The 21,887-nt window shown below is 44.0% G+C and overlaps 1 protein-coding gene across 1 annotated transcript in view; it reads right to left on the bottom strand.

Annotated features, from left to right (window-relative positions):
* Positions 1-21,887, bottom strand: part of unc13d (unc-13 homolog D (C. elegans)) — a 155,992-nt gene that overhangs the window by 35,736 nt on the left and 98,369 nt on the right. Inside the window, exons 24-25 of the mRNA XM_043715210.1 lie at positions 20,076-20,232; positions 15,661-15,686 (exon numbers count right to left, since the gene is read on the bottom strand). Of these exons, the coding sequence (XP_043571145.1) occupies positions 15,661-15,686; positions 20,076-20,232 (183 nt within the window). The remainder of the gene's footprint in view (positions 1-15,660; positions 15,687-20,075; positions 20,233-21,887) is intronic.

Here is a 21,887-nt window from a genome sequence, read left to right on the forward strand (position 1 = left end):
CTCGTTGTTGTGGTTCTGTTTGCCGAGCTGGGAATTTGTGTTGCAGACGTTTCGTCCCCTGTCTAGGTGACATCCTCAGTGCTTGGGAGCCTCCTGTGAAGCGCTTCTGTGTTCTTTCCTCCAGCATTTATAGTGGTTTGACCACGAAACGTCTGCAACACAAATTCCCAGCTCGGCGAACAGAACCACAACACCTGGATTGTTTGTTAATTCTCTCATCTTTTAGAATGACCATGTTGGTCATTTGAGAATGTGACTTTTAAAAATTTTTTGCGATTTACATCTGAGGGAACTGAAACCAACATAGTCATTTTAAAAGATGAGAGACTTAACAAACAATCCAGCTCTTTTTAAATATATAATTTCAGTTACATCACACTGTAAACTTTTGCTATAAAACTTGTGTCTTACAATCTTATACTCCGCAACCACCTGATGAAGGAGCAGTGTTCCAAAAGCTAGTGCTTTCAAATAAACCTGTCGGACTGTAACCTGGTGTTGTGTGATTTGTAACTTAATATTAACCAGTGATATTTATGGATATGGTATTTACACATGTCTGGTATTGCTGTCAAAATTTAGAGAAGATCTGGGAATTTGTGTTGCAGACGTTTCGTCCCCTGTCTGGGTGACATCCTCAGTGCTTGGGTGCCTCCTGTGAAGCGCTTCTTTGATGTTTCCTCCGGCATTTCGAGTGGTTTGTCTCTGCCGCTTCCGGTTGTCAGTTCCAGCTGTCTGTTGCAGTGGTCGGTATATTGGGTCCAGGTCGATGTGCTTATTGATTGAATCTGTGGATGAGTGCCATGCCTCTAGGAATTCCCTGGCTGTTTTCTGTTTGGCTTGTCCTATAATAGTAGTGTTGTCCCAGTCGAATTCATGTTGCTTGTCATCTGCGTGTGTGGCTACTAAGGATAGCCGGTCGTGTCGTTTTGTGGCTAGTTGCGGCATGTCCTCGTTCCGTTGTCTTTCCCTTAGGCATCTATTGATGAAATTGCGCAACCCAAAGGACTAGCCACACTACCACACATCAAGAGCATTTCCGAACTGACAGCCAGAGTACTGCGACCACTAGGACTCATATCAGCACACAAACCAACAGCCACTCTCAGACAACAACTCACCAGAACGAAGGACCCGATACCCAGCATGAGCAAAACCAATGTAGTATACAAAATCCCATGCAAGGACTGCACAAAACACTACATAGGACAAATAGGAAGACAGCTAACGATCCGCATCCATGAACACCAACTAGCCATGAAACGACACGACCAGCTATCCTTAGTAGCCACACACGCAGATGACAAGCAACATGAATTCAACTCGGACAACACTACTATTGTAGGACAAGCCAGACAGAGAACAGCCAGGGAATTCCTAGAGGCATGGCACTCATCCACAGATTCAATCAATAAGCACATCGACCTGGACCCGATATACCAACCACTGCAACGGACAGCTGGAACTGACAACCGGAAGCGGAAGATTCAAACCACTATAAATGCTGGAGGAAACATCACAGAAGCGCTTCACAGGAGGCTCCTAAGCACTGAGGATGTCACCTAGACAGGGGACGAAACGTCTACAACACAAATTCCCAGCTCGGCAAACAGAACCACAACAAGAGCACCCGAGCTACAAATCTTCTCACAAACTTTGAATCTAAAAATGGCTGCTCCTGGACACCAGACTTTCTGGGTGTGCAGACAACATTAGACGTCAGGGTCGGTGACCTCAGAATTATTGAGGAGGACACTGGATTAAGAGACAAGCTGGCCAGATGCCCTTACTCAGGGGTCCAGAACTGTTCAATTTTTTAAAAGGAATAATATAAACAATATTCCTCACCTCCCTATATCAACCCATCATAACTCCCACATCCTCCAATTCCAAAGTACATCCCTGTGGCCACCTCCACAATCCCTCGTACCCTCATTTCCAAAAAATGACCCTGTACACACACCCATGACACTTTATAGCCTATATGCCAAGTTTGTGTGCCAACTTGGTGTTAACTCATGGCAACCCATGAAATCCACCCATCGCTGGTTTCTCTTCCCTCTATGCTAACTCACCCAGTATCAACCATGGTTTAGATCAGAGTGGTGCTGGAAAAGCACAGCAGGTCAGGCAGCAACCGAGGAGCAGGAAAATCGACGTTTCAGGCAAAAGCCCTTCATCAGGAATAGGTCAAGGTCAGGAATAATGCAGAGGGCCAACATGTTCCTATAAAGGTGCAGGGTGGGACCAACAAGACCACAGACCGCTGTGTGTCAAGGGCTGTATATGTTTGGGGATAAGGAAAAAAAGGTAAGATTTTGGCAGATTCCAAGAGCCCAAACAGGTGAAGTCTAAGAGAAGCATAGAAACTCCAGGATGTTACTTAAAAATAAATTAGGAGAGTGATGGGGAGAATGAGAAAACACTGGTGGGTAAAATAAAGGAAAGCTCAAAACGTATTTTATAAATATATTTGGCGCAACAAAATTAGGACCATTAGGGATAAAATTAGCAATAGGTGTGGTGCCCCAAGATGTAAGCGAGGTTTTAAATGTGTACTCTTAAATGTGTACTCTGTAATCATTATAGAGAAAGACAATGTAGGACAACTCTCCAAGCCCACATGAAATGTATTCAAAGCTGCTGTGGGAGGCAAGAGAGGAGCTCTAACGATCTTTATTTTAGAATTATTAGAATCCCTACAGTGTGGAAACTGCCCCTTCAGCCCAAGAAGTCCACACCTACCCTCCGAAGAGTAACCACCCAGACCGTTTCCCTGTCCTATCATCCTATATGAGTGGAGCAGGTATGATCAGTAAGTTCACAAAGAAAACAAAAATTGATGGTATGGTAAACAGCAGGGAGGAAAGCTTTAGACAGAAAATATAGATAGGCTGGACAGATGGGAGAACAGACAAATGGAATTTAATCCTAAAAAGTGCAAGGTGATGCATTTTGGGAGGACTGACAATGCAAGGAGTACACAATGAACAGTAGGACCCTAGGAAGTACAGGGAATCAGAGGGACCTCTGTGTGCATGTTCAACAGGACAGGTAGATAAGATTATTAAAAAGGCATATGGGACACTTCTGAAAATGAAAAATGCTGGAGAACACAGCAGGTCAGGCAGCATCCATGGAGATAAAACAAGCTAACGTTTTGAGTTTAGATGACACTTCACAGAGCGGACATTATACTTTATTAGTCAAGGCACTGAATACAAAAGTCATGATATAGCTTTATATAATGCTAATTAGGCCACAACTGGAGCACCGTGGTTATCACATGATAGGAAGGTTGGGATTGTACAAAAGAGGGTGTAGAGAGATTCACTAGGATGTTGCCTAGTCTGGAGCGATTCAGTTATAAGGAAAGATTGGGCAGACTAGGTTGCTTTCCTTAGAGCTGAGAGGGATATGAGGGGCGGTGATAGGAAAAATGGGAAGGAACATTTCCTCATATACAGTCAGACAGGTCTGTAGCATAGAAAAATGCCCTTCAGCTCATTGCATCTATGCCAGTCAAAAACAGCCCATTAACTATTCCAATCTCATTTTCCAACACCTAGCTCATAGCCTTTAGATTACTTTACAGTGTGGAAACAGGCCCTTCAGCCCAACAAGTCCACACCAACCCACCGAAGCGCAAACCACCCATACCCCTACATTTACCCCTTACCTAACACTATGGACAATTTAGCATGGCCAATTCACCTGACCTGCACATCTTTGGACTGTGGGAGGAAACCAGAGCACCCGGAGGAAACCCACGCAGACACGGGGAGAGTGTGCAAACTCCACACGGTCAGTCGCCTGAGTCGGGAATTGAACCCGGGTCTCTGGCGCTGTGAGAACCCGGGTCTCTGGCGCTGTGAGGCAGCAGTGCTAACCACCGTGCCACCGTGCCGCCCACACCTTGTATACATTGCCGCCTTGTATACATTGCCACCTTGTATACATTGGCATCACTAGTGCACATCCAAATATTTCTTAAATATTATGAGGGTTTCTGCCTGTACAACCCTTACAGATTGTGTTTCAGATTCCAACCTCCCTCTGGACGAAAAATATTTTCCTCACATCTCCTCTAAACCTTCCGTCTCTTACCTTTAATCTATGCCCTGGTCAATGATCCTTTATAAAGAAGAAACGTTTCTTCCTGTCTAGCCTATCCCTCGTAATTTTATACATCTCAATAATGTCCCCTCTCATTTGACAAAGGGTCAGTTAGACTCAAAACGTCAGCTCTTTTCTCTTACAGATGCTGCCAGACCTGCTGAGATTTTCCAGCATTTTCTCTTTTCGTCCCCTCTCATTACAATTGTAATATGACCTGCCAACTCTTGTACTCTAAGCAAAACAATCTCAGTCTCTCCAATCTGTCTTCATAACTGGAACTCTCCAGCCCAGACAGTATCCTGATAATCTCCTCTACACCCTCTCCAGTGCTATCACTTTCCCCCCCCCCCAGAAGTTGGATTCCTGAACTATATATACTAGCTGTGGCCCAACCAATACAATTTAATCATGATCCACTGCTCTTAAACTCTATGCCTGACTAATAAAGATGAGTATACCATATACCTTCTTAACCATTTTATACATCTGTTCGGATACCTTAATGGACCAGTGTACATGCACACCAAGGTTCCTCTGATTTGGTGCTTCCCAGGGTCCTGCCTGTCACCATGTATTCCCTCACCTTGTCTGTTCTGCCCAAATGATCGAATTCTATTTGCCACTGATCAGCGCATCTATATCTTCCAATGTTCTAAGGATTTCCAAACCAACCCTCCTGCAGTCAAGTCTAAATCATTTCTACAAACCACAGTCAGCAGGGGTCCCAATACCTGGGACTCCTGTGGAACCCCACCCTCACTGGACAGACTTCCAATTGGAAAATTACCCCTCAAACATTCCCTCTGCTTCCTGACACTCAGCCAACTGTGGATCCAATTTGTCATTGGTCTTAGGCTACCATGGGCGCTTACATTTGCCATCATTCTCCCACGGAAGACCTTATCAAAAGCCTTGTTGAAGTCCAAGTAGACTATACACCAGGTCACCTCTTCAAAAATCTTCAATCAAATTGGTCAGACACACCCTCCCCTCAATAAAGCCATGCTGTCCCCCTCCAACTCTATTTTGATTTAATCCCTGCTCTCCCCTTCACTGTTTGATCACATAGCATTGCCCTTTGATGTGAAGGGCACTGCTTGTCATTGGTCACTTGGGTGTTTCTTTGCTTACTAGTGGTAGAAATTTGAATAAAGATTCGTGCACCTTGTGTCTTACACTGAAAAAAAAACAGGGGATTACAAAAAACAAAACCATGCTGACTGTTCTTGACAATCCTTAACTCTCCAAATGGACATTAATTCTATCCCTCAGAATTACTTCCAATTGTTTCCCTGCCACTGACTGGTCTGTATCTCTGCTCCATTCTTCAAAATCACACAAACACCAGGTTATAATCCAACAGGTTTATTTAAAATCACAAGCTTTCGGAGCATAGCCCTTCGTCAGATGAAGTGAGAGGGAAGATCACAGAATTTATGGACAGAGAGATCAAAAGATCGTACAAATTGTGTGAGTGGAGTGTTGAATAATAAGTCTCTGCAGGTAACCAAGGGTGTCAGACGGTGTAAGTAAAGTGTCAATAGCTAAACCACCACCAAAGGGATAACCTTTAATCCAAATAAATGAGGCAGGGAGATAATTACAAAAAATCAAAAATGGTAAACCAAATGACTGAATAACATGGAACAAAAACAGGAGTTGCTGGAAAATTCCAGTAGCATCTGTGAAGAAAAACCAGAGGAAGGGTCACCAAATCCAAAACATCAACTCTAATTTTCCTTCACAGATGCTACCAGATCTGCTGAGCACCCACAGCAACCTTTGCCCTCTGATTAACAGCATCCACAGTTCTTTTGATTTTTATTTGACTGGAATAACATGATAGGTGTTAGAGTTGCATGCCGAGGGTCCAACCCAAAGTAATAATTAAGTTGTACAGTTTTGGATTACTTAAGGTAGAGAGGTCATAACAATTTACCAAGATTATGGTCTCAAAACAGGACAGTAAGGAAGATTTTATAGATACAGAACAGTGTGGTGGGGTCACATGTAGTGCAACACAAACCCAAGATCATGGTTGAGGCAGCCTTCATGGGTATGGAACTTGGCTGACAGTTTCTGCTCAGCGATTCTGTGTTGTTGCTTTTCTCAAAGGACGCTTACCCAGAAATTGGAAGCTGATTGTCCTTGACTGCTGAAGTGTTCCCCAACTTGGGGGTACCATTCCTGTCTGGCAATTGTTGTGCAGTGTCCATTGTTGTAGCATCTGCATGGTCTCACCAACATACCATGTCTCAGGACATCCTTGCCTGCAGCGTAAGAGATAGGCAACATTGGCTAAATCATGAGTATCTGTCGTATACATGGTGGGTGGTTTTCCCACGTGTGATGGTAGTATCCATGTTGTTAATCTGACATGTCTTGCTGAGATTGCCACAGCAGGGTTACGAGGTGTTGTGGTTGATGGTGCCCAGAAGGCTGGGTAGTTTGCTGTGAATGATGGTCTGGTTAAGATTTGGCAGTTGTTTGATTAGATTTAGATTAGATTACAGTGTGGAAACAGGCCCTTCGGCCCAACAAGTCCACACCAACCCGCCGAAGCGAAACCCACCCATACCCCTACATTTACCCCTTACCTAACACTACGGGCAATTTAGTCTGGCCAATTCACCTGGCCCTGCACATCTTTGGACTGTGGGAGGAAACCGGAGCACCCGGAGGAAACCCACGCAGACACGGGGAGAACGTGCAAACTCCACACAGTCAGTCGCCTGAGGCGGGAATTGAACCCGGGTCTCTGGCGCTGTGAGGCAGCAGTGCTAACCACTGTGCCACCGTGCCGCCCACAGAAGTGGAGGTGTTGGGATAACCTTGGCAGGATGTTAGTCATCATCGATGACATGTTGAAGGTTGCGAAGAACATGGCTTGGTCTCTCCAATCCAGATGGGTCTGTCTTCTGAAGAGGTCATTGCAGTTTTTCCACTGTGGCACATTGGAACTGGCGATCGATGAGCTGAGCACCGTATCGCATTCTTATTAGGGCATCCTTCAAAATCTTCAGGTGTCCACTGCATTCCTCCTCATCTGACCAGATCCTGTCTATGCATAGGGCTTGTCCATCTGGGATGGCTTCTTTAATGTGGAGAAGTGCAGCTTCATGAGGTTATCTGTGGGCTTGTGGTAGATTGAGGTACTGAGGTGTCTGTCCTTAATGTAGATGCATGTATCCGAGAATGATACAGATTCTGAAGAGTAGTCCATGGTCATGTGCTCCATTTTAGACTAACAGTACCAGATTCCTTTCATGTCCCATTTCAGCTCCTCTAATCTATCTCCCTTCTAAGTTCCCTCTTGCATATGCTGACCATCTCTAGGATTTCTGCTGTGTTAAGGCCTTGATATCTGCCAAAAATCTCTTTCTCTTAATCCAATGTTGTATATTCTTTGATATCCAGGAATGACAGGATTTGATGGTTGCGTCCTTTTTCTTTATTGGAACACGTTAAAGAGTCATACAGCATGGAAACAGACCCTCTAGTCTGACTCGCTCCTGCCAACCAAGTTTCCCAAACTAAACTAGTCCCACCTGCCTACACATGGCCCCTATCTCTCTAAACCTTTCATATTCATGTACCTGTCCAAATGTCTTCTAAAATGTTGTAATTGGGCCAGCATTTACCACTCCCTCTAGCAGTTTATTCCACATACAAACCACTACGTGTGAGAAAAAAATTGTTCCACAGATCCCTTTTAAATATTTCCCTTTCCCTTAGTTCTGAACTTCCCCGCGCTAGAGAAAAGACCCTTGCTATTCACTTTATCTAGATTCCTCATGATTTCATATACTTCTATAAAAGGTCGCTCCTCAACTCCCTAGTCTCCAGTGAAATTCCCAGTTTATCCAGCCTCTCTTAAAGCTCAGGCCTTCTAGTCCTGGCAACATCCTTGTAAATCCTTTTTGAACCTTCTCCAATTTAATAATATCCTTCTTATCACAGGATGACTAGAACTGTACACAGCACTCCAAAAGTTGGCAGTGTCTCCATAGTTCTTTCTTGAAAGCATCTTCCAGATCGGACACAGATTTACCTGAAAGTATCTGCTCCTGGTCCACTCTGGTCAAATCACATCTGATTCAATTAAAATCAACCTACCCCCAATTGAGACCAATCCTTGCTCTTTTCCATAGCAGAGGGGCCAATAAATAGGGTCCATAGATTTATGATAAGGGGTATGAGGTTTAGAGGGGATTGAAGGGGAAATAAAGCCACCCAGAGGGTGGGGAGCATCTGATTCTCACTGCTTGACAAGGTGGCAAGGATGGGAACTTCATAACATTTGAGTATTTAGAAAGTGATTGCTGGGCCTCTTGCTGAGATATTTGTATCATTGATAGTCACAGGTGAGGTGCTGGAAGTGAGAGGTTGGCTAAACATGGTGCCACTGTTTAAGAAGGGTGGTAAGGACAAGCCAGGGAACTATAGACCGGTGAGCCTGACATCAGTGGTGGGCAAGTTGTTGGAGGGAATCCTGAGGGACAGGATGTAGTGTATTTGGAAAGGCAAGGATTGATTAGGGATAGTCAACATGGTTTTGTGCATGGGAAATCATGTCTCAAACTTGATTGAGTTTTTTGAGGAAGTAACAAAGAGGATTGATGAGGGCAGAGTGGTAGATGGACTTCAGTAAGGCGTTCATCATGGGAGACTGGTTAGATCTCACGGAATACAGGGAGAACTAGCCATTTGGATACAGAACTGGCTCAAGAGTAGAAGACAGTGGTGGTGGAGGGTTGTTTTTCCAGATTGAAGGCCTGTGACCAGTGGAGTGCCACAAGGATCGGTGCTGTGTCCTCTACTTTTTGTCATTTACTTAAATGATTTGGATGTGAGCATAAGAGGTACAGTTAGTAAGTTTGCAGATGGCACCAAAATTGGAGGTGTAGTGGACAGCGAAGGAGGTTACCTCAGATTACAACAGAATCTTGACCAGATGGGCCAATGGGCTGAGAAGTGGCAGATGGAGTTTAATTCAGATAAAAGTCCTGCATTTCAGGAAAGCAAAACTGATCAGGACGTATACATGTAATGGTAAGGTCCTAGGGAGTGTTGCTGAACAGAAAGATCTTGGAGTGCATGTTCATAGCTCCATGAAAGTGGAGTTACAAGTAGATCGGATAGTGAAGGCAGCGTTTGGTATGCTTTCCTTTATTGGTCAGAGTATTGAGTACAGGAGTTGGGAGGTCATGTTGGTTAGGCCACTGTTCGAATATTGCATGCAATTCTGGTCTCCTTCCTATCGGAAAGATGTGAAACCTGAAAAGGTTCAGAAGAGATTTACAAGGATGTTGCCAGGGTTCGAGGATTGAGATAGCTTTGGGGGGGAAAAGAGGTTTAAGGAGAATCCAAAGAGATTCTACAAAACACTAAGGACAAAAGAGTAACCAGGCAGAGAATAGGAACCCTCAAAGATCAACAAGGCTGTCTGTGGAACCACAGAAGGTGGGAGAGATACTATCCGAGGATTTCATGTCAGCTTTTACTGAAAGAGGATATGGAAACTAGAGAGTTTGGAGAAATAAATAGTGATAACTTGACAACTGTCCATATTACAGAGGAGGTTGTACTGGATGTCTTATACATAAAGCTGAATAAATCTGTGGGATCTGATCAGGTGTATCACAGATCTTTGTGGGAAGTTAAGGAAGTGATTGCTGGACCCCTCGCTGAGATATTTGTATCATCAATAGCCATAGGTGAGGTGCTGCAAGACAGGCGCCATTATTTGAGAAAGGTGGTCAGGAAAGGCCAGGGAACAATACACTGGTGAGCCTGAAGTTAGTGGCAGGCAAGCTGTTGGAAGGCATTCTAAAAGACAGGATTTATATGTAATTAGAAAGGCAAGAAATGGTTACGGATAGTCAGCATGTCTTTGTACATAAATCACTAACTTGGACTTAAGAAAGACATTCAAAAAGGTTCCACATAACAGACTGGTTAGCAAGTTAGACACCATGGGATACGGAGAGAACCAGCTGTTTGGATACACATTGGCTGGAAGGTTGGAGATGGAGGGTAGTGCTTTTCGGACTGGAGGCCTGTGATGAGCAATATGGTGTAAGGATCGGTGCTGGGTCCACTGCTTTTCATCATTTATATCAATGATTTCTATGTGAATATATGAGGTATAGTTTACAGTAGGTTTACAGTAGACACCAAATTGGAGGCGCACTGGACAGCGAAGAAGGTTACCTCAGAGTACAATGGGAATTCAATCAAATGGGCTGAGGATTGGCAGATCGAGTTTATTTCAGATAAATGTGAGGTGCTCCATTTTGGAAAAGCAAATGAGGGCGGGAATTATACACTTAATGGGAAGGTCCTGGGGAGTGTTGCTGAACAAAGAGACCTTGGAGTGCAGGTTCATAGTTCCTTGGAATCATAGATAGGCAGGGTAGTGAAGGTGTTTGGTGTACTTGCCTTGACTGATCAGTGCATTGAGTAGTGGAGTTGGGACGTCATTTTGCGGCTGCACAGCACATTGATTCAGCCACTTCTGGAATTCTGCTTTCAGTCCTGGTCTCCCCGCTATCGGAATGATATTGTGAAGCTTGAAAAGGTTCAGAAAAGATGCGCAAAGAAGATGCCAGGGTTGAGGGTTTGAGCTATATAGGGAGAGACTGAATAGGCTGGGGCTGTTTTCCCTGGAGCATCGGATGCTGGGAGGTCACCTTAGTGGTTGATACAATTGTGAGGGGCATGGATAGGGTGAAATCCCAGGGTCTTATACCCAGGATAGGTGAATCCAAAGCTTGGGGGCACAGGCTTCAGGTGTGAGGGAAATGATTTAAAAGGAATCTAAGGGGCAATGTTTTCCAGCTGAACATGGTAAGTGTATGGAATGAGCTGCCAGAGGAAGTGTGGAGGCTGGTACAATTACCCAATTATGCCTTTGAAATGTTGTATGTGATTAGCAAAGGTTTAGAAGGATATAGGCCAAGTGCTGGCATATGGGACGAGATTAATTTAGGATATCTGGTCGGCATGGACAAGTTGGACCGAAGAGTCTGTTTCTCTGCTGTACATCACTATGGCACTATGGCACATTTGAGCTATCGGCAGAGGTTGAACAGGCTGGGGCTGTTTTCCCTGGAGCATTAGAGGCTGAGGGGTGACTTTATAGAGGTTTAAAAAATTGAGGGACATGGATAGGATAAATAGACAAAGTCTTTTACCTGGGGTGGGGGAGTCCAGAACTAGAGGGCATAGGTTTAGGGTGAGAGGGGAAAGATAAAGAAGAGACCTCAGGGGCAACTTTTTCACAGAGGGTGAGCTGCCAGGAAGTGGTGGAGGCTGGTACAATTGCAACATTGAAAAGGCATTTGGATGGCTATATGAATAGGAAGGGTTTGGAGGGATATGGGCCGGGTGCTGGCAGATGGGACTAGATTGGGTTGGGATATCTGGTCGGCATGGACAGGTTGGACAGAAGGTTCTGTTTCCCTACTGTACATCTCTATGACTCTATGAGAACAGACTGAACTTCTCCAGTCTAAATAACTGAAGTTTCCCATCCCTGGATCGATTCTTGTAAACCTTCTGTACTCTCTCCAATGCTTTCATTCTTCCTATAGTGTGGCTCCTAGACTGTACATTTCAGCTGAGCTCTAAATAGTATTCTTAATAAATTCACCTTATTCTTCCTTCTTTGGTCTTCCAAGCTCCTATAATACTGACAACTTTTTAACTGCACCTTCTACCTGTTGTACCATTTTTAATTAAAATGTACATCAGCACCCCTTTCTGCTCCTACAGAATAGTACCCTCTAATTTATGCTGTTTCCCAAGTTCTTTTTACCGAAGTGTATCACCTTTCACACTGAGCTTCATCTGCCTCCTATCCACCCACTCCAACTTGTCAACATGTTTTTGAAGCTCAACACCATCCTTTTCAGTTTTTAACTCTTCAACATTTTGTGCTGTCACAAATTATGAAACTGTCCCCTGCACACCAAGATCTAGATCATTAATAAATATGCGGTTTTGGAAAATGTAGGGGGTGATGGATTCTCAGGGGAACGTAGCACGAACAGCATTGAGACTGGCTCTAATGCAAAGAGGGGTACATCGGGTTCCATGAGATCAATTGTGTGAGGGGATTCTCTAGTCCGAGGTACAGACAGACGTTTCTGTGGCCAGCAGCGAAAAATCAGAATGGTGTGTTGCTTCCCTGGTGCCAGGATCAAGGATGTCTCAGAGAGGGTGCAGAATGTTCTCACTGGGGAGAGGGGCCAGCAAGAGGTCATTGTCCACATTGGAACGAATGACATAGGAAGGGAAAAGGTTGAGATTCTGAAGGGAGATTAGAGAGTTAGGCAGGACTTTAAAAAGGTGGTCCTCGAGAGTAGTAATATCTGGATTACTCCCGGTGCTACAAGCTAGTAAGGGGAGGAATAGGAGGATAGAGCAGATGAATGCATGGCTGGGGAGCCGGTGTATGGGAGGAGGATTCACATTTTTGGATCATTGGAATCTCTTTTGGGGTAGAAGTAACCTGTACAAGAAGGACGGATTGCACCTAAATTGGAAGGGGACTAATACACTGGCAGGGAGATTTGCTAGAGCTGCTCGGGAGAATTTAAACTAGTTAGGTGTGGGGGGAGTGGGACCCAGGGAGATAGTGAGGAAAGTGATCAGTTTGGAGAGAACAGAAGCGAGTCAAACAGTCAGGGCAGACAACGACAAGGTAGGACTAATAAATTAAACTGCGTTTATTTCAATGCAAAGGGACTAACAGGGAAGGCAGATGAACTCGGGGAGTGGAACATGGGACTGGGATATCATAGCAATTACAGAAACATGGCTCAGGGATGGGCAGGACTGGCAGCTTAATGTTCCAGGATACAAATGCTACAGAAAGGATAGAAAGGGAGGCAAGAGAGGAGGGGGAGTGGCATTTTTGATAAGGGATAGCATTACAGCTGTGCTGAGGGAAGATATTCCCAGAAATACATCCAGGGAAGTTATTTGGGTGGAACTGAGAAGTAAGAAAGGGATGATCACCTTATTGGGATTGTATTATAGACCCCCTAATAGTCAGAGGGAAATTGAGAAACAAACTTGTAAGGAGATCTCAGGTATCTGTCAGAATAATAAGGTGGTTACGGTCAGATTTTAACTTTCCAAACGTAGACTGGGACTGTCATCGTGTTAAGGGTTTAGATGGAGAGGAATTTGTTAAGTGTGTACAAGACAATTTTCTGATTCTTTTGGCACCTCACCTGTGACTATTGATGATACAAATATCTCAGCAAGAGGCCCAGCAATCACTTCTCTAGCTTCCCACAGAGTTCTAGGGTACACCTGATCAGGTCCTGGGGATTTATTCATCTTTATGGGTTTCAAGATATCCAGCACTTCCTCTTCTGTAATATCGACATTTTGCAAGGCGTCACTATCTATTTCCCTACATTCTATATCTTCCATATCCTTTTCAGTAAATACTGATGCAAAATATTCATTTAGTATCTTCCCCATTTTCTGCGGCTCCACACAAAGGCCGCCTTGCTGATCTTTGAGGGGCCCTATTCTCTCCCTAGTTACCCTTTTGTCCTTAATGTTTGGATTCTCCTTAACTCTATTTGCCAAAGCTATCTCATGTCCCCTTTTTGCCCTCCTGATTTCCCTCTTAAGTATACTTCCACTGCCTTTGTACTCGATCTATCCTGTCTATATCTGACATATGCTTCCTTCTTTTTCTTAACCAAACCCTCAATTTCTTTAGTCATCCAGCATTCCCTATACCTACCAGCCTTTCCTTTCACCCTAACAGGAATATACTTTCTCTGGATTCTCGTTATCTCATTTTTGAAGGCTTCCCATTTTCCAGCCGTCCCTTTACCTGCGAACAGAGAGTAGTACGTCTATGGAATGAGCTGGCGGAGGAAGTGGAGGAGGCTGGTACAATTGCACCATTTAAAAAGGCATTTGGATGGATATATGAATAGGAAGGGTTGAGGGTATGGGCCAGGTGCTGGCAGGTGGGACTAGATTGGGTTGGGATATCTGGTCAGCATGGATGTGTTGGACCAAATGGTCTGTTTCCATGCTGTACATCTCTATGACTCTATATATCAGGAAAAGCAAGGCTCCCAATATTGGAAAAACAACAAACAAACATTCCATTAACTATAACCTGCTTCCTGTCTCTAGACATTTTTACATTCATGTTGCTCCTGCTGTCCCTTTTATTCCATAAACTGTAACCTTTCTCAAGTCTATTCATTTGCACTATATTGAATACCTTCCGGAAGTCTACATAAACCACATCTACAGCCTCGCCCTCAGCAACCCTCTGTCACCACTTCAAAAATCTCCATCAAGCTAGTTATCAATCATGTGGCTTTGTTAAATTATGCTTTATAACAGTACTATTCAATGATTGGTGTGTTTTACTGGAATGAAGACACCATGTCAATGCAGTTTGCTGTTAGCTCCCTTTATTTTTCCATTAGTCCTTCCTTGCTCGCTCTTCCTTCCATCCTCTCTATCCTCCACACTTCCCTCTTCCAAATTGCACAAGCTTATAGAGTGTGTCATACAGCTTGGAAACAGGCCCTTCAGTCCAACTCATCCACACCAACCAGAATTCCAATCCGATCTAATCCCATTTACCAGCATTTGCCCAATTACCTATTAAACCCATTAATGTAACCATCCAGATGCCTTTAAAATGCTGTAATCATACCAGTCTCCACCACTTCCTCTGACAACTCAATCCATACACCCTCAGCTCCCTTTTAAATCTTTCCCGTTTCACCTTAAAACCTATTACCCTCTAGTTTAGACCCCAGGCACCCTCACCATCTGTTCCCCTCGTGCTTACTCCCCCACTGTCTACAGTAATAATAATAATTTTCAAAAACACAGCATTTTCCACCCCTTTTCAGTTCTGAACAAAAGTTAGATCAGACTCTAGACATTAACTATTTTTCTCTCCACACAACTTTCTGATCCGCTCACTTCTTCCAACACACATTGGATGGTCATTACCCATGCTGCCTTTCGGGCCCTGCACTTACCCAGTGATGGCCGCAGCTTGGCGTTAGACAGAGGTGTGGTCTGCAGGGCCTGATGGGAGCTATAGTTCAGATGGTGGCCAACACCTAGAGTTTGAGAGCGCGTGTGAGCCCCCAGGCTGAGGTCACATGGTGCGGTTGGAATTGGGGGAGCGCCCCTGTAAATACCAGGTCCTGGGGAAGAGGCGGAATTCATAGACCCACCAGTCCACAGCCTCTGTCCACTGACATCCTCCCTGCATAAACTCCCCTGCTCCTCTCCATCAAACCCCTTTACTGAAGGGTGTCTCCACAGTCAATTGTGGTCATTAATCCTCATCCCCACTGTCAAGTTACAGCGATGGTGGCTGAAAAACTTCTACATAACAACTATTCACTCCGAGATTCCCAGTTTAGAGAACTGGACCATCCCAGCTGTTCACACCCAGTTAGCGTAACCTCCCACTGCAGTCCTGCAAATAGGCAGGGAGGGGCAGATTGTCAGTTGGTGAGTAGCACTCACCTCCAATTCATCACCATCCCCAAAAACTGGGGAAATAAGAGAACATGGTGGGAAACAAGAATTATCTTACATATTACAGGGAACATTGGGTACTGTGAGAATAAGGAATTTAAAGATATTTCCATAAATAAAGACAAAGTAAAACAAAATACTGGTGATGATAGAGATCTGAATTAAAAATAAAGTGCTGGTGAAGTTGAGCTGGCCTGGCAGCATCTGTGCACAGACCGGTTTAGAATTCCAAAAGGAGCCAACTCAATTCTCTGGCAACAGGGTTTTGAATCTTAGTAGGTTTTATGATGGAATGGAGTGTAACTTTCTCAATTACATGATGAAAAAAAAAGCTAGCTCTAGTAATGATGACTATGAACAATCATTGAGAGACATAAAAACTAAACAGGTTCATTCATGTCCTTTAAGGAGGGAAATTTGCCATCCTCACCTGGTTTGGCCTACACGTGACTCCAGCCACACAGTTACGTGATCAACTCTTTAGAAAAAGATGAACAAAGATTTTTCTTCTGTCTTCATGATAGAGGAAACAAAAATCTAGAAACAACTCTAAACCAGGAGAATGTTGTACTTTTCCGAGAGGAAGAACAGGAGATGTTCAGACATGTTATCATTTAGTGATATCTTGGGGAGAGTCCATATCATATTCGAGGTGGTGTTGGATGTATTAGAATGTATGAAAATGGATAAATCGCGTGGTCCTGACCAGATGTATCCAAGAATACTACAAGAGGCTAGAGAAGAAATTGCAGGGGCCCTGGCTGGTATTTTTGCATCATCATTAGCCACAGGTAAGGTCCCAGAAGACGAGAGAATAGCGAATTTTGCGCCATTATTCAAGAAGGGCAGCAAAGAAAAGCTTGGGAACTATAGACCAGTACGCTTAGCATCTGTGGTATGTAAGTTATTTGAGAAGATTCTAAGAGATAAAATTGGAAAGACAGAGTTTGATTATGAATAGTCAGCATGGCTCTATGCATGGGAGATCATGCCTCACAAATTTATTAAAGTTCTTCGATGAAGTGACCAGCAAGGTTGACGAGGGCAGGGTGGTAGACGTAGTCTATAAGGATTTCAGTAAGGCCTTTGATAAGGTTCCACATGGTAGGCTGCTCTGGAAGGTTAGATCGGATGCTGGCAAATTGGATACACAATTGGCTTAATGGTAGGAAGCAGAGGGTAAGAGTGGAAGGATGCTGTCAGACTGGAGGTCTGTGACTAGTGGAGTGTCTCAGGGGTCGGTGCTGGGCCTACTGCTGTTTGTTATCTACATCAATGATTTGAATGAGAATGTAAAAGGCATGATTAGTAAGTTTGCTGATGACACTAAAATAGCCGGTATCATGGATAGTGAGGAAGGTTGTCAGAAATTGCAGCAGGACCTTGATCAGCTGGGGAAGTGGGTCAAGAAATGGCAGATAGATGGATATAGATAAGTGTGAGGTCTTCCATTTTGGAAAGTCAAATCAAGGTAGGAGTTTCATGGTGAATGGTACGGCCTTAAGGGGTGTTGTGGAACAGAGGGGCCTTGGAGTTCAGATTCACAGTTCTCTAAAAGTGGATTCACAGGCAGGCAGGGTAGTGAAGATGGCTTTTGGCACACTGGCCTTAAGTAAAGGGATTGAGTATAGAAATTGGGAAGTTATGTTGCAGTTGTAAAAGATGTTGGTGAGGCCTTACTTGAAGTATTGTGTTCAGTTTTGTCACCTTGTTATAGGAAGGATGTTACTAAACTGGAAAGAGTGCAGAAGACATTTTCAAGGATGTTGCCTGGACTCAATAGTCTGAGTTATAGGGAGAGACTGGACAACCTAGGACCTTTTTCTTTCGAGTGTAGGCGACTGAGGGCGTAACTTAGAGGTGTACAAGATAGTGAGAGGCACAGATTGAGTGTATTCACTCAGTCTTTTCCCCAGGGTTGGAGAATTGAAGACTTAGGGGCATCCGTTTAAGTTTAGAGGTGAAAGAATAAAAGAGAACCTGAAGGACAATTTTTTTAAAAAAAACAGAGAAGGCTGTATGCATATGGAATGAGCTGCCAGCAGAAATGGTTGAGGCAGGTACATTAACAACATTTAAAAGGCATTTGGACAAATACATGGACAGGAAAGGTTTAGAAGGATATGGGCCAAGTGCAGGAAAATGGGGTTAGCGTGGATGGATGTTTTGGTCAGTATGCACCAGTTTGGAACAAAGAGCCTGTCTCCGTACTGTAAGACTCTATAACTCTTATTGTTCACTTGCAAGAAGTGGGTATTACTGGCTGGGACAGCACTTTCTTGCCTGTCCCTAGCTGCATTCGGGAAAGTGAGGATGAGCTGCCACCTTGAACTGCTGCAGTTCAACTTCTGTAGGTAGACCCACAGTGCTGTTAGGGAGGGAAGTCCAGGATATTGAGTCAATACCACTGAAGGAATGGCAATATATTTCCAGGTCAGGATGGTGAGTGGCTTGGAGGCCCCCATGGATGTGCTGCCATTATCTTTCTAGATGGAAGTGGTTGTCAGTTTGAAAGGCACTATCTGAGCAGCTTTGGCGAATTTCACGCAGTGCATCTTGTAGATAATACACAGTGCTACTACTGAGCACTGGTTGTGGACTGACTGCATGTTTCAGGATGTAGTGCCAATCAAGCGGGCTGCTTTGACCTGGATTGTGTTGTTGGAGCTGCACTCATCTAGGCAAGTGGGGAGTATTCCAACATTCTTCTGAATTGTGCATTGTATGTGGTGGACAGGTATTGGGGATTGGCGATTTATGCGATTCAGGATTCCTAACCTCTGACCTACTCTTGTAGCCATTGTACTTATATGGCTAATCTGGTTCAGTTTCTGGTCAATGGTAACCACAGGATAGTGATAGTAACAGATCAAGTGATGGGAAAAATATCAAGGGACATTGGTTAAACTGTCTCTTATTGGAGATGATCATTACCTGGCATCTGTGTGGCACAAATGTTACTTGCCACTTTTCAGCACAAGCCTGTAAATTGTCCGGATCTTGTTGCATTTGACATGGACTGCTTCAGTATGTGAGAAGTTGTGAATGTTGCTGAATATTGTGTAATCAGTGAACTTCTCATGGATGGGCAAATTGGTTGGGTCTAGGGTAGTAACATGGGGAACTAGGTTCTTGTTATGCAGTGGTAACATCTCTACCTCTGAGCTAGAAGATTTGTGTACAAGTCCCGTCTGCAGCAAGGTGCATCATTTCTGAAGATGTTGATTAAAAACACTTACCCTGAGGAGCTCCTACAGAGATTTCCTGGAGCTGAGATGACTGACCTCCAACAGCCATAACCAGCTTCCTATGTACATTGTCCTCCAAACTCTGGGTATATGTTCAACTCTAATTAACTAATACATCAATCTGATGACAATTAACCATTTGGGCAACTGCTAATGTACGTAGAACAGTAAAGCACAGGAACAGGCCCTTCAGCCCACCTGTGCTGACCATGGTGCCATTCTAAATTAATCTCATCTGCATGTACATGGACTGTCTCCCTCTGTTCCCTGCTCGTTTATGTTTCTGTTTGAAAACCTCAAACTTGATGGTCAATATTCCATGTGGTGGCCTTGACATTTCAAGTATTCACTTTAGTCCCTAATGTTGTAACCCCTTCCCTCTTATTATTTCTCCTCTTTTTGTTTTTAAAAGCACACATTGAGCACCTTCTGATAACTGATCTAAGCCAGCCTTTTTAGGTTAGTCTTGACAAAAAAAATAACACCAGACCATTCAACTGTGTTGCTGTGCATGATCCTATAGCTGCCTGATGCAATATACTTTCCAGCAGGTTTCACCACAAATCAATCAGAACCCTTAACTGATCTTTTTCTTTACAACATGGGGAATGAAAGTTTATTACAACATTCAAAAATATTGTACCTTTCAGAATGTCTCAGTAATTATAATGTAGTCTCTGGCATATTGTGGAAAATGCCATAGATAATTTGCAAGTAACCAGCTTCCAAAAACAGTAATAAGATAGTGGCTGGATAACTTATTTAATGGTTTGGTTGAGGCCAATATATAGGTATAGGTATTGGCCAGGTTGCTGGCGGTACACCACTACTTTTCTTTAAAATTGTGCTGCAGCATCTTTTGCCTCCAGAGACAATAGATAAGGCTTAATATCTCAGCTGAAAAAATGACACCTCCAATCATGCAGCATACACAGAGTACTACAGTGGGAATGTCTCACTCTAGATTTTGCATTCACCTGTGGGACTTGAACTCTTAATCTTCTGATGTGCAGGAGCAATAAGTGCTACAACTGAGCCACAGTTGACACTTGAACTACAGCTCACTATAGACCAAGATCATACCATATGTCCAGGATCTCTAAGTTTGCAGCTCCATTTAAAAAGCAAGCAATTGGGGAGTTTACTTTTAATAGCAGTCAGTGTGTGTCCTGGCAAAACAACTCAACCTTCCGTTTTCAGTAACTGTGACTTCCTTGGGTGGTGTTATTGACGTATTACTTACATCATCCAATGGAATGGTATCACTGGATGCTGACAAGTTGTAGATGTGAATCTTTATGTCGGCTTGCAGCTGATAAAAGTCAAGATAAGGATAGACTTAGACTTGATAAGTTCTTTAACCATGTACTTGCATCAATTAGACATCTCCCAACTTTAATTATCATACAGTTCAAACTGTAAATCGCAGACTAAAATGGCGATAGAAAAGAATTCGCTATAACACAGTAACAGGTGAATAAAACATAATTGCATCAACTGGACATACAAGGAATTGAACCCAAGCCACAGGGGAAACCAAGAACTGCCATTTCTCTATTCCCAAAAATATCTGTAGAACTGACTACAGTTAGTCATTCATGAAGCCAAATATTGTGTTCTTGGACTTTATGGCTCAGTCAGCCATGACTGAGGAGGTTAATTTGCTCTTTAACTTGATACCATCTCAAGAACTACCTTACATTGGTCTCTCCCATTGTTACTCCAGTTGAAGTAATGTTAGGAATGGCCATTTTGCAGCAGCTTCTGCTGGTCTTCAACAAAAGCAAATGAGGAAAGAACTGTGCAGAAACTCTAAGTATGGATGATTAGCCATCACTTAACAATTGAACAGTGAGAGAGATCAAGCATAGCATTTAGTTTTGCTACAATCCCTCCTCTGAACAGGTCATACTTTTGTTTTGGAGATGTGTAGGTAAGTAGGGCTCAGTTTGAAGAATGAAGAAAATTTCCTCATTGTTTGGAAAAGGTTCCTTCAGAGAAAACAATGACAGCATCTTGCCTCTTGGCTATCGTTGGAAATTTAAAAATAATGCTGATACATTGCTGGTGGGGAGTTTAACCTCACTTGAGTTTAGCCAAACAGCATATATTGAGCTTTCATGAGAGGGCATATCAGAGAACATAGGCACAAACGCTACTGGATTGTTATAAAAACCTAAACTGATTCAGCAATGACTTACACAGAAGGGAATTTGTCATCTCCATCTGATCTAGTCTACACTCAACACTGCGTAAAACTGTGATGCTGCACACGCTTCTGCCACTTTCCCCTGTTGTTTGGGTTCAAGAAGATTTGTCTCTCAATAACCCCTGTCTCTAGATTCTGGATCAATGGTGCTGGAAGAGCACAGCAATTCAGGCAGCATCCGAAAAGCTTCAAAATCGACGTTTCGGGCAAAAGCCCTTCATCAGGAATAAAGGCAGAGAGCCTGAAGCGTGGAGAGATAAGCTAGAGGAGGGTGGGGGTGGGGTTAACTGCGGTGGCAGGGGAAAGTGCCAGGATGGGGGGGTGGGTCGTAGGGGGGCGTGGACCTGACCAGGTAGTCACGGAGGGAGCGGTCTTTGCGGAAGGCGGAGAGGGGTGGGGAGGGAAATATATCCCTGGTGGTGGGGTCTGTTTGGAGGCGGAGAGGGGTGGGGAGGGAAATATATCCCTGGTGGTGGGGTCTGTTTGGAGGCGGAGAGGGGTGGGGAGGGAAATATATCCCTGGTGGTGGGGTCTGTTTGGAGGCGGAGAGGGGTGGGGAGGGAAATATATCCCTGGTGGTGGGGTCTGTTTGGAGGCGGAGAGGGGTGGGGAGGGAAATATATCCCTGGTGGTGGGGTCTGTTTGGAGGCGGAGAGGGGTGGGGAGGGAAATATATCCCTGGTGGTGGGGTCTGTTTGGAGGTGGCGGAAATGTCGGCGGATGATTTGGTTTATGCGGTGGTTTGTAGGGTGGAAGGT

The sequence above is a fragment of the Chiloscyllium plagiosum genome, chromosome 24, assembly GCF_004010195.1.
Source record: "Chiloscyllium plagiosum isolate BGI_BamShark_2017 chromosome 24, ASM401019v2, whole genome shotgun sequence".
Classification (NCBI taxonomy): Eukaryota; Metazoa; Chordata; class Chondrichthyes; order Orectolobiformes; family Hemiscylliidae; genus Chiloscyllium; species Chiloscyllium plagiosum.